General features: G+C 47.3%; 1 protein-coding gene across 1 annotated transcript in view; it reads right to left on the bottom strand.

Annotated features, from left to right (window-relative positions):
• Window positions 1-5,664: 5,664 nt before the first annotated feature.
• The window catches only part of ANXA2 (annexin A2), a 44,599-nt gene continuing 37,240 nt past the window's right edge, over window positions 5,665-13,023 (bottom strand). Inside the window, exons 7-13 of the mRNA XM_065941629.1 lie at window positions 12,685-12,764; window positions 11,288-11,347; window positions 9,543-9,636; window positions 8,869-8,964; window positions 8,388-8,446; window positions 7,020-7,142; window positions 5,665-6,033 (exon numbers count right to left, since the gene is read on the bottom strand). Of these exons, the coding sequence (XP_065797701.1) occupies window positions 5,974-6,033; window positions 7,020-7,142; window positions 8,388-8,446; window positions 8,869-8,964; window positions 9,543-9,636; window positions 11,288-11,347; window positions 12,685-12,764 (572 nt within the window). The 3' untranslated portion in view covers window positions 5,665-5,973. The remainder of the gene's footprint in view (window positions 6,034-7,019; window positions 7,143-8,387; window positions 8,447-8,868; window positions 8,965-9,542; window positions 9,637-11,287; window positions 11,348-12,684; window positions 12,765-13,023) is intronic.

The following is a 13,023-nucleotide window of genomic DNA, read 5'->3' as shown; positions in this document are numbered from 1 at the left end:
AGAGTTTTATAGTTTCTGGTCTTACATTTAGGTCTTTAATCCATTTTGCGTTTATCTTTATGCATGGTGTTACAAAGTATTCTAATGTCATTGTTTTACATGTAGCTATCCAGTTTTCCCAGCACCACCTATTGAAGAGGCTATCTTTGCCCCATTGTATATTCTTGCCTCCTTTGTCAAAAATAAGGTACCTATAGGTGCACTGGTTTATTTCTGGGCTTTCTATCTGGTTCCATTGGTCTATATTTCTATTTTTGTGCCGGTACCATACCTTCCTGATAACTATAGCTTTGTAGTATAATCCAGGAAGGTTAATTCCTCCAGCTCCATTCTTCTTTCTCAAGACTGCTTTGGCTCTTCTGGGTCTTCTGTGTTTCCATATGAATTATGAATTTTTTTGTTCTAGCTCTGTGAAAAATGCCATTGGTAATTTGATAGGGATTGCATTGAATCTATTTCTACCATTTTATCTTCCAGCTCACTAATTTGTTCTTCTGCTTCAGATATTCTGCTATTGATTCCTTCTAGAGTATTTGTAATTTCAATAATTATGTTGTCTCTATATGTTTATTCTTTAATTCTTCTAGATTTTTGTTAATTGATTCTTGCATCTTCTCCATTTTGTTTTCAAGGTTTCTGATCATCTTTACTATCATTATTCTGAATTATTTTTCAGGTAGTTTGCCTATTTCCTCTTCATTTATTTGGACTTCTGTGTTTCTAGTTTGTTCCTTCATTTGTGTAGTATTTCTCCGCCTTTTCATTATTCTTTTTTAACTTATTGTGTTTGAGATTTTCTTTTCCCAGGCTTCAAGGTTGAATTCTTTCTTCCTTTTGGTTTCTGCCCTCCTAAGGTTGGGCCAGTGGTTTGTTTAAGCTTCATATAGGGTGAGATTTGTGCTGAGTTTTTGTTTGTTTGTTTTTTCCTCTGATGGGCAAGGTTGAGTGAGGTGGTAATCCTATCTACTGATGACTGGGTTTGTATTTTTTGTTTTGTTTGTTGTTTAGATGAAGTGTCCTGCACAGGGCACTACTGGTGCTTGGGTGATGCTGGGTCTTATATTCAAGTGGTTTTGTTTGTATGAGTTCTCACTATTTGATACCCCCTAGGGTTAGTTCTTTGGTAGTCTAGGGTCTTGGAGTCAGTACTCCCACTCCAAAGGCTCAGGGGTTTATCTCTGGTCAGGAACAAAGATTCCACAAGTGGTTTATTATGGAATTAAGTGAGATTAAAACAAATATCTAGTCAAGGCTATGGGTTTTCCAGTGGTCATGTATGGATGTGACAGTTGGACTGTGAAGAAAGCTGAGTGCCAAAAAATTGATGCTTTTGAACTGTGGTGTTGGAGAAGACTCTTAAGAGTCCCTTGGACTGCAAGGAGATCCAACCAGTCCATCCTAAAAGAGATCAGTCCTGGGTGTTCATTGGAAGGACTGATGCTGAAGCTGAAACTCCAATACTTTGGCCACCTCATGTGAACAGTTGACTCATTGGAAAAGACCCTGAGGCTGGAAGGGATTGAGGGCAGGAGAAGAAGGGGATGAGAGAGGATGAGATGGCTGGATGGTATCACCGACTGGATGGACATGAGTTTGAGTAAACTCCAGGAGTTGGTGATGGACAGGGAGGCCTGGCATGCTGCGATTCATGGGGTCACAAAGAGTCGGACACAACTGAGCAACTGAACTGAACTGAAAACAAATATCCAAAAACAAGAAACCAAAGATGAACCCCAGAACAACGGCAGTTCCAAAATCAGGCAAATAATAATTAAAATAATGGAATATACACCCATGAGCAAAGTAAAAACAGTCCAACAAAAACAGATTATGTAGATTGACCTGGCAAACAAAGGAAACCAAAAATTATATCTACCAGTTAAGAATGAAACTAATTAAAGCACAAACTGGAAAACAAAACTAAAGCAAGGTGCCAAGTGGGGAATAAAGCAATGAAAGCAAAACTAACAAATATGTTGAGAGGAAAGGAAAGAAAGAAAAGAAAGAATAGATATGCAAAGTTAAATAGAAGTAGATGAAGAAGATTTTCATACATTAAAGATTAACTGCAAGGGGAAAAGAACAGTAGGAAAGGCAAACAAAGGAATAAATGTAAAAAATATATAATAGGTTTAAAAATTTAAAATTATATAAAAAAGGAAAAAATGGAAGAAGAAAAAAAGGAAAAGGAAAACTCTACAGAACTGCAAAAGCCCAACGTAGAGGCAGAGGTTTATAACAACGAAAATCCCATGGATGGAGGAGCCTGGTAGGCTGCAGTCCATGGGGTTGCAAAGAGTCAGACATGACTGAGCAACTTCACTTTCACTTTTCACTTTTTTGCATTGGAGAAGAAAATGGCAACCCACTCCAGTGTTCTTGCCTGGAGAATCCCAGGGATGGGGTCGCACAAAGTCGGACACGACTGAAGTGACTTAGCAGTAGCAGTAGCAGTGCCAATAAAATCAACAACTACAACAGAGGGGGGAAAAAGGGGAAAAAAATCCAAAAGATTCTATAGAACAAGTCAAAAGATAAGAATAATAAATGTTTTTACTGTCACTGCTGTCAAGAGTCCTTTCCCACACTGGGAGTCACAGTCCACCTCATCTCCCTAGGATGCCCTTCAACACTCTGCTGATCTCTGGCCCTGCTGTGGGGGCAGCTGGTCCTGCTCCTGTGTGTTTTTGCCTCCAATGTCCACAGTTATCAGCACTAGTGCATTTTCTTTTGTGGGAGCTCTCAATGGCTTTTTATATATTCCAAAGACACAGAGTCTATCTAGTTGATCGTGTGAATTTAATCTGCAGCTTGTATAGCTGGTGGGAAGGTTTTTGGTCTTCTTCCTTAGCCACACTGCCCCTGGGTTTCAAATGTGGTTTTATTTCCACCTCTGCATGTGGGTAATCCACTGGGGTTTGCTCCTGAGGCTGCCCTGGAGGACTGGGGTTTGCCCCTGTGAGGGCCAGGTGTGGAGGTGGTGCAGCTGCTTGGGTCACAGGGGTTCTGGTAGCACCAGGTACTCAGGGGAGTTGGCGGCCAGGGCAGCAGGAAATATACTGCTCTATAAGGGTATGGCAACCAGTATTGGTCAATATGCTCCAGAATCCTTGCCTGAAGAACACCCCCTCCCTGACAGAGAAGCCTGGCAGGCCACAGTCTACAGGGGTGCAAAGAGTCGGCCACGACCGAAGCGACCCTGTGTGCATAGACGCAAGGCTTTTTTGGCCTGTGGCAGCTCGGCCCCAGTGAGAGCTGAGCATGAAGCTGGTGCAGCTGCTTGGCTTAGGGGGACCCTGTCAGTGCCAAGTGTGCAGGGACATGGACTGCCTTGCCACAGGAGTTATGGCCCTATCAGAGCCTCTGTTCCAGCCTCTTGTAGCTGACGATCAGGCCTCTTTGGCCAGTCTTTCTCTGTAGCTCCGCCTGTTCAGGCACTTAAAAGGCTCCGTGCCTGGGGTCCTTCTCTGTTCAGCGTATCAGGCACATAGAGGGGCCCCCTGGCTGGGGTCCTACTCCATGAATCAAGGCGGCAGGCACTTAAAGGAGCACCCTGGGTGGGGGTCCTACTCTGTAGTTCAGTGCCTTGGGTGCTTGATGGGCCAGCGTCTCTTTTGTTCAGCTGCCGATGCTGGTGTGTGCGGAGAGAGGCTATGGTGATGGCTCCACCCCCTATGCTGGACTCAGTGGTATCGCCTTGCTTCCATGGCTGCAGGGGTTTCCTCCACAGGCATTTTCCCCCACAGTCTCCTCCCTCACATCCCCTCGATCCCTCTCTCCACAGTCAACAGTAGCCCTCACCCTGGGATTGCTCCACAATCCCGACTCCAGCTCCCAGCCGCTGCACCCTCCAGGGGACTAGCGTTCCTGTCTGGGGTATATACGGCGGCGGCAAGGACTGTCTGATTCTCATCTTATTTAGGCTGCCAGAGATCAGTTGTTTTACTCTCAGCCTTAAATGACTTTTCTCTGCCTCAAACAATTGTCCTGATGTGGGGATCAGACCCCTGCTTCAGTTCCCCCACCTGTCGAGGGCAGGTCCAGTCCTAACATTCCTGTTTTTCCCCCTGGTTCCTTCGTCCTACCAACAGACATGACTCTATATATTCTTGTCCACTGGTCAGGTACTCCTGTTCACTCTCAAGTGGTGTTCTGCATGCACTTCTGTGTCTGAAGGTGTACTCCTGATGTATCCACGGAGAGAGATGCACTCCAGGTCCACCTAACCTTCTGCCATCTTGTTCTCCCCCCTAACTTGCATTTTAAAGAATATCTCATTGGATTTACAGGCACTTCATGGACCACTAGGGACTCAGAGAGTCATGTTCCATCTGAGTTTCTACCTAAAGTTTGCCAAAGGTCAAAACAGGAAATCAGTCAGCTCACAGATGTCTCATCATGTGCTTAATGTGGTGTTGTTTTCACCAGATCTGAAAGCTGAAAAGTGGGGCAGAGGTTCTCTAGATTCCCCTCTGTCCAACCAGCCCATTTCACACCTGCATTTCCATTACTGCCTAGACCTGCAGGGCTCTAAGTGCACTGGACATTAGCCAGACGTCAAGAATTAGCGACTGCCAGAGCATCCTCTACAAACAGGAAATGTAAGAATTTAGGGACAGTTATCAACACTGCCCCAGCCCTACCTCCAGCTGAGGGGAGGTACCTGTATGAGCAAGCTGTCCACAGGGTCCTGGGCTAGAACCTAAGAACAGCGTCTTCACCTGGTGAACGGAGATAGGTACATCAATACACATACCTGTTTAGCTTGCAGCCCAGCCTATCCATGGAAGGAAGGACCAGAAACCACGTGACTCTAGGAAAGCACCTGGCTGGTTGAGAGGAGAGTGGGAGGGATGTAATTTACACTGCACTGACCCTTTGTGCCTTGTGAAATGTGAACCAGGTGTAAGGATTAGCTCTCCTCCATGATCAAGACCATGTGAAGTGTGTGGAGAGCTTCCTCCCAGCTGTAATGCTCTCCCTTAGATTTCAGGGTGAGGTTGGAATGTCTCCTCTGGGTCATCCTTCTCAATCCTCCCAGGAAAACTGCTTTCTTCTCTGTGCCCCTGTCCACTTGCATCACACTGCCTGGACAAGAATGCTGTAGCCTGACTCACTGACACATGAGCCCTCGAGGTTGGGACAGGATGTTGTTTATTCCTCTGACTCTTCTGGGAACATTTGCAGTATTTGGAGAACACACCATCCCGCCCCTTTTCCCAGTTTAAGGCCCCTGCAGATACTGGTTTTCACCTGTATAAAGATGAGCAGAGATGGAGGGGGTCATCCTGGGATTTCTCCCAAAGGTACTATAAATCCCTTGGGTAAACAGATGCCCAACACAACCTTCTGTTTATAATGAGAAGTGCACCCATCCACTTTTGCTATGCTGCCTGTGCTGTTCAATACACTACGTGCTAACCACATATGGACACGGATTATTTGAAATGTCGATAGCATGACTGAGGAATTGAATTTTTAAATTATTTCATTTAAGTGAACGTAAATGTAAACAGCCACATCTGGATAGTAGCTACCATATTGGACAGCTCCTTTCAAGAGCTTTCTTCCTCGAGGGGATAGCCTTACCAGCTGAACAAGACAACCCTGAAGCAAGTCTTGATTTTGAAACAATTAATTGAGAGCAAGGTCCACAAGTACCTGTTCCTAAAGTAAAAATTCAGTTTATTCATCTGTTTATGACACAGTACTCGAGAGGCAAAGTGTTTCACATCATAGATTTCACTTCCAAATCCTTGGAATGTTCATTTCTTTGGCTATAAAGAGAGACTAGCCGGGAAAGCCAGGTAATGCATAGGAAACTAAACTAACAAAAGAGCGGGCGGGGTGGGCAGCGCTAATGTCATCCTCCCAGGGATGGGCACAGGGGGCCGTTAGCTGCAAGCTGATTGTGGAGAACCGTTAGCTGGAGCACGCAGCAGCCGTCCTGGATGCTCGGGCCGTCGCGGGGGCTCAGTCATCCCCACCACACAGGTACAGCAGCGCTTTCTGATAGTCGCCCTTGGTGTCTTGCTACAAATGGCCGAGGAGAAAAAAAGAAATTCTGGGTAAGGAGAAAGATCCAAATTCTGCAGGAACAGAGAAGCAGGCCCATGGCACATGAAGGTCCTGTGGGACCTACCCAGATGCCCCCAGCCCATCAGAGGATCCCCAGAGAGTGGTCCAGGGGGATTACTGCCACAAGCGTAGAGAACAGCGGGTTCTGGGATTAACATGGTAAGTGACCAGAGGACGGAACCTGGTCTGCTCCTCCTGCACTGAGGTCCTGCAGACACTACCCTCTTTCTCCCTGGCCTACACCCTCCCAGAGAAGACACACAAGGCCCCTTCCTGTCTCCCTGTGTTTTGTGGACTTTTAATGTCACACGGGAAGAAGCTGATAGATTAAGGCCATAATTACTTAGAGTCTAAATGGCCCCAGAATTTTAAACATATGCCCTGTGAAACCTAGTTGTAGTGAACTCAGCTCTGAATTCATCCCTGGTGACCACTGGCATGCCTTTGACATTTTCAGAAAAAGGGGTTTGCAGCATATGTCTGAACTAAACACAGTGGGAGGGACCACAGTGACTGCAATCAGTGCTTATAAAAGGATGCTCCATCCCTCCGAAACGGAGACAGGCTAGACCAGGGGAAGAGACGGAGGTTCTGAGTGAGGAAATCTGGCCCAGGCTTATCACAGAGGAGTTTCAAGAAATGGAAATATAATAAAATGCAGTTTGAATCGACTGAAGTCTTTTCAGGATGTCAGCAAGTCTTACAGGATCACTGTCATGAATGCCAACTATCACAGTGGAATAGGTATGGGAAATATAAAATATTTGCCTGATTCTTTAACTTTCCAGGACATGTCATAATAGCACTTTGAGAACAAACCCTGGTATTTGGTGAGTAGCATCTCTTCCCTGGGGACTTAGGAAACAGAAGACCACCACGTTGCCATTGCTCTGCCAGAAACCTGCCTGGGACCCCAGCCCCCTGGCGGCCGGGGGGCTTACCTGAATGTAGTAGTAGAGGGACTTCCCGTACTTCTTCTTGAATTCAGATCTAATTTTCAGCATGTCCACTTCACTGCGCGAGACCATGATTCTAATCAGCACCTTGTCGCGAGTGCCCTTGCCCTGAAAACCAAATGCACACTCCAAGTTACAATTCACTGACAGTGTTAATCATTAAGAAGGAATCTAGCGGGGACTTGGTGATCCAGTGGGTAAGATGCCAAGTTCGCAACTCAGGGGGCAGGGGTTCAATCCCTGACTGGGGAACTAAGAGCCTGCCTGCTGCCCAGGAAAAAAAAAAAAAGTCTAGTCGGTTCTCTTGCACATGGAACTGACCTAGGTTCTTGATGGTGCCCTAAGAGATTACAATAACAGTGAAACTGCTCCCTAAAGAACAATGAGCATCTTGGAATTCCAAATACACCAGTGGCACAAACCCCTGCACACCATGCATTTAAAAGCGTGAACTGAACACTAACTACTGCAGGGCTCAGAGTTAGAGCATGAGCGTTCACACGTGTAACACAAGGCTCCTGGCTCCTGGGGGCTCGGGGAGCACACGTAACCACGTTCACCACAGCTCTGCGCCATCATGAATGGCACAAACAATAAGGCACAAACCACTGAGTTTACTGAGTTTACTTCCAGAATCTTATACCAGACAACAGGTCAAATGTGACATGGAACCTACAGGGAAAGGGAAGAGAGGCCGTGTGGATGAGAGGGTGGCCCAGGAAGAGGCGGCCAAGGGATTGGAAGCCAGAAAGCATGAGGCACATGTGACAGGTGGAAAAGGGGATGGGGCTGTGGGAAGAGACAGCCACTGAAGGGAAAATCGCAGGGCTGGCTTTGGACTCAGACAGATCCAAGGTTCAAGTCTGGCTATGCAACCTCAAGCAAGCCAAAAGCTTTCCAAGCTCCATTCTCCTCCTCTAGAAAGAAGATGGCCACACAAGCCCCATAGATTTTTCAGTAATGATTAAAGATGAAGTCAGCAGCACAATGCCTACTGCACAGTGGTTGCTTAATAACCTCTCTCTTCCTCGCCCATTCTTACTCTGCGACACCAGGAGGGAATCGCTGAGAAATCTGAGCAGGAGTCTAATGTGATCACCATCTGGCATTTTCTATCCTACGGCACTTTGTTCTCTACCTGTCCACAAAAACACACTGAAGTCGCTGGGAGAGGCAGAAGACTGAAAACCACTGGACTGTGGGTCTCCATCTGGCAGGGACGGGCACAGCTGACCAGCGTGGTCACCTCGACAATGGGGTCTCTTCCGCCATCCACTAGTTAAGGAGACTTTGGGCCACAAAGAAAGGAAAGCCTAGTGTGGAAACATGGACCTCTCGGCCTGCTGTTCTTACCTTCATGGAGTCATACAGTCTGTCAGCAAAATACAGGGGCTTGTTCTGAATGCACTGGACTGCGGGGAGAAGAAAAGGGTCAGCACATGGGCTGCACAATGGAAAATGCTCAGGGAAAACTAGGGATCCTCTAAAGCCCTGCATGCTTTTAAACCAGGGGAGCCTGAGGGCCACAGAAACCGATGCATATATCTGCGTGCCCCCCAAGGAGAGAGCCCTTTCGCTGGTTATCTTATTCTGCCTGAGAAGCTCTCCATTTTACCAACGTAAGCCCTTCTTCAGTCCTACATCTTAAATTCATACGGTGAAGATTATGAAACTACCTACAACACGTAAAGAAGTCACACTTCCCAAAGCCACTTGAATGATCAGGATGGTCATTCGTTACTTCTCTGCTTCAGCACAGTGGACTGAAAGCTGACGTCCGCTAGGATGGGGCAGTGGCGGGGCTGGGGCATGGAAGGGGTGCACACTTGCTTACCCAGATTCAGAAAGGCATTTTCCAGGTCTCCTTTGACCTCCTTCTTGATGCTCTCCAGCATGTCATAAGGGCTGTAGCTCTTGTACCTTTCAAATACTGAAGAAGAGCAACAATTATTGTAACAGAGCCAATAAGAGAGCTGCCAATGGTCACCCACACGGTTACACATCACACACACACGGATGATCACAGCATTCTAGGGGTGAGGGACTGCCTTGTGAACCAGGGCCAACACTGCTCCAGTTGCCCTGGGACAGCCCTACCATGCATCCGTCCTGAATGGCACAGCCCAGGGCATGTATTTTGACCATCTTCATCTCTATAGAGTGGAACCCATTTTATTCAAGCTACAAGAAACAGTACGTAGCACCCAGCCAAGTCCCTTATTTCAAAAAATATGGTAAGATAAAATGACCTAGACAAGAAGAGGCAGCTCACCAAACAGGCACTAAACATGGAAAATATTTAGGGGGGAAAAAAGGATCCAAAATGGGAGAGAAGGTTGAATGGATTTGGTGAGGAAAAATGCATGAGATTACAGGGTACAGAGTGGAGAATGAACTCTGTTCTGGCAGACCCAAGCCTCAACACAGACACCTGTCAGCAATGGCCCAACTGAGAGGGCCCCTCATTCAGGCCCTGGGACTCTAAGACCTCCCCAGAGCAGCACCCACCTTTCTGGAGGTGGCACACGCTCCGCTCGGTCATGATGCTGATCCACTTGGGAACATCAGTTCCTTTCCTCTTCACACCAGCATCATAGAGATCCTATGAGCACAACCAGCCAGGAAAGTAAACACCACAATCCAGAGAGCAAGGTCATTAAAAACACATCATGCGAAAAAAAAAAAACAACCAAATCTATGCGTTCAAAATGCTAAGTGAGAAAGGAGGATGGCACTGCAGGTGCAGGAAAAATGTGCTATTTTCTTGATCAATGTCAAAATCTTGATCAAGAGCAGTCTTCCCGAGGCAGACATGCAGTATGAGACTAGGTTGTTCGTGAGGCTGATGCTGAACCAGTCTTCCCTGAACGCCGAGGGAAGAACTAAGAGCTTCTACTCATCTACAGAAGGACAAGCCAACGCTCACTAGCGCCTTCCATCTGCTGAAGACAGCGGCAGGTCAGGCACCCACCCCGGGCTTCTTAGAGACTGAGAAAATGATGTAGCTGGGAAAAAAAAGCAGCTTCAACCACATTCTCAGTTTCTAGAAAATTTAGGGGCTACAAGTAATGCTAAGAATGTCAAGGAAGGAGGGAGAAAGGCTTATGCAGGAGACAATACTCATTGAGTGACCGCCCACTATCTGGGTGCTGCAAAGCCTAACTTCCATTTCTTTATTAAAAAGCCTTTTCTACCTCCTGCTAAAAGTGCTGTGTGAACTATACTGAATTTTAAAACTAAAACGAATTAAAATTAACCTTGTTCGTCAGCTCCTGTGAAATACATTGAGACAGCTGTCGACCCTCTGGGAAAGGCAGGCAGTTCATAGTGATCTGCATCAGCTCCCCAGCTAGTTCTCAGTGACCATGGGATGGGAAGCAGCAGGACTTCTATCTGGCCAGAAAGGCTGACCTCTGCCTCCCTCGTCTTCTCCCCCGCCACCGGGGCCGTGAGCTTCCCTGCCCCTGGCCACGCCTCTACCATCTCCTTCCGCTGTAGCGTGCTGTATGCTGCATGAGGGTTTGTTTGGGGCGACTGCACACCAGTGCGCACAGCGGTAGCGCCCCCTGCGGAAACTGGCTCCTCCATGCAAAGCAAAGCTTGGACGAGCAGATGTGGGTCAGATGCCGATCCTGTAACTAACACCAGCATTACAAGGTCTTATAACTATGGCTCCCAGAAAGTGAAAATGAAGTCCACAGGTGCCTTGACATTTCTCCCTCCTAAAACATGGAGCCTACCTCTCTTCCGCTGTCTGGAGGGCTAGACCTAGGGACTTGCCTCTAATGAACAGAGTGTGACAGAAGTGACAGTGTGTGGCTCTTGAGATCACATCCTAAATGGCACCTGGCTTCCTCCGGACACTGACTCTCTCGGATCACTCCCTCTGGGAGAGCCTGCTGTCATGCTGTGGGAACACTCAGCCCCTTAGCGAGGCCCATGTGGAAAGAGACTGAGGCCTCCTGGCAACAGTCACGTGGGTGGGTCATCCGGGAAGCCTCCTGACGCAGTCAGGCCCTCAGAGGATGCAGCCCTGGCCAACAATTTGTCTCCAACCTCATGAGAAGCCCTGAGCCAGAACCACCCAGCCAAGCCACTTCCCAGTGCCTGACCCGCAGACACGGAGGGATAATACATGCTTGTGGTTCTATGCCACTGAGTTTCAAGGGAATTTTGTTACACAGGACAGATGACTACATTGACTATCCAGAGACTAGGAAACCAAACATCAAACCAAGAAGCTTGGCACTGACCCTGGCGTCCTGGTCAATCAGTTCATAATCAATGACAGAGCCATCCTCTGCTCTCCGACCCTAAAAAAAAAAAAAAAGAAAGAAAGAACATTAAATGTATATTTATATACATTTTAAAAATGAAAATGTTGATTTCTCCCCAACTCATGTAAGCCACTATTTACTGAATGGACAGCCTCTGAAAATTCTTCTTCACTTAAAAGTCTAGGCAAGACCAAGGACTGTTACAATGATTGAGGCAGTGAAGTGGGGCGCTGTACCCCCTGTGGTACTCATTCCTGGGCTAAGCACCTTACAGAATCCACCCTCTGTCCACCCCCCAAAAAGGTAATGATATCTAAATTCCTTCCCTCGGAGAGCACACAGTCCAGAAGGAGAAATAAGGATGGGATAAATAGTAGAGCAACACAGTATCTGTGGCTCTAAGTAGATGTGAAAAGCAAAAGAAGGCAGAAATCTGTCAAGCACCATCATCAGCAAAGTCTGTGGACAACGGACTACAGCTGAGGTAAACCCAAAGGATGCGTCAGATGAGGGTGGTACGGGGGAACGGGAGAAAGCCCCTCCACGCAAGAGGAAGGGCTCAGAGGAGTGAGGTGAGCAGGGGGAAAGCCTGGGGAGGAAGACTGAGGGAGGGCCAGGTACAGAGGATGCCTGAAGGCAGCTGAGAGCTTCTATCTGATACAGAAGAAATGAGTTTTGACGGGGGGGGGGTGAAATGGTACAAGTGGATTTTAAAATGATGGGTGGGTGGCCGTACCCAGGGCAGGTGGTAGAGAAGGGAGCTAGGGAGGGCGGTATGGAGCTGTGACAGCAATGGAGGTATGGGGGCCAGGATGGAGCGTGCCCACTTGTCTTCAGGGTTCCTGGGTGAAATTCCTCTTCCCTTGCAGTGCTCATAGGCATTAAACTGCACATGGGTCAGAACTCAGAAAGGAAATGCCTTTCATCTACAATTAATGTGTCAACCTTGGCAAACAAGTAAAGACCTTCTCCCCAGGCAAACCACTACCTGGGCAAACCATCCCTTAAGAAATGATAACAGATGAAAGAAACAAGAGGGTCACTTCCCACTGGGTCCTATGTGATGACAGAGAGAGGCAAAATGACTTTCCCCGAGTCACAAGGCTGGCACAGAAATCCAGGCCAGGAACTAAGAGCTGCCTCTTCCTCCTCTGGCCCCAAAGTCCACCTGACCATACGGTTTTGCAGGATAAGAAATCCTATTATACAAAAATGACAACTCTGCAGTTGACAGTGCAAACACACTGTCAAAATACAGCTGGAATTTCTAATGCAGGCCCAGAGGACTGAGTTAATTCGCTCCCAAGTATAAAATGAGGTATGCAACTTGCTTTGGGAGGAAGCAAGGGCAAAGAAACAAACCGGAAACTAACCTTCGCGAGGGCGACCATCAGCTTGCGGAAGTCGCCAGATGTGTCGGAAACGATGTCCTTCTCCAGATCGGTCTTGTACACTTGGAAAACAACACATCTGGTTTAACACTTCCTGCCTACGCAGCCAGCCACCCCACCCATCCCCTGCCCACTAAGCCTCTGAAAAGCAGATATCTGTGGCAGCGTGGATATACCCCTAAAAATGAGGGTGGATTCTCAAGAAGGAATTTTACCCTCATAAAATCAGAACTAGTATTATTATTTTATTATCACTGACAGGGGATACACAGAGCAGGATCAGACAGGGGATCCTCAAGCTCACCTTTGATCAGGGACCTC

The sequence above is a fragment of the Muntiacus reevesi genome, chromosome 7 (genome assembly GCF_963930625.1).
Source record: "Muntiacus reevesi chromosome 7, mMunRee1.1, whole genome shotgun sequence".
Taxonomy (NCBI): Eukaryota; Metazoa; Chordata; class Mammalia; order Artiodactyla; family Cervidae; genus Muntiacus; species Muntiacus reevesi.
Note: the sequence above shows the minus strand (reverse complement) of the source record. Positions and strands in the feature narration are given on the sequence as shown.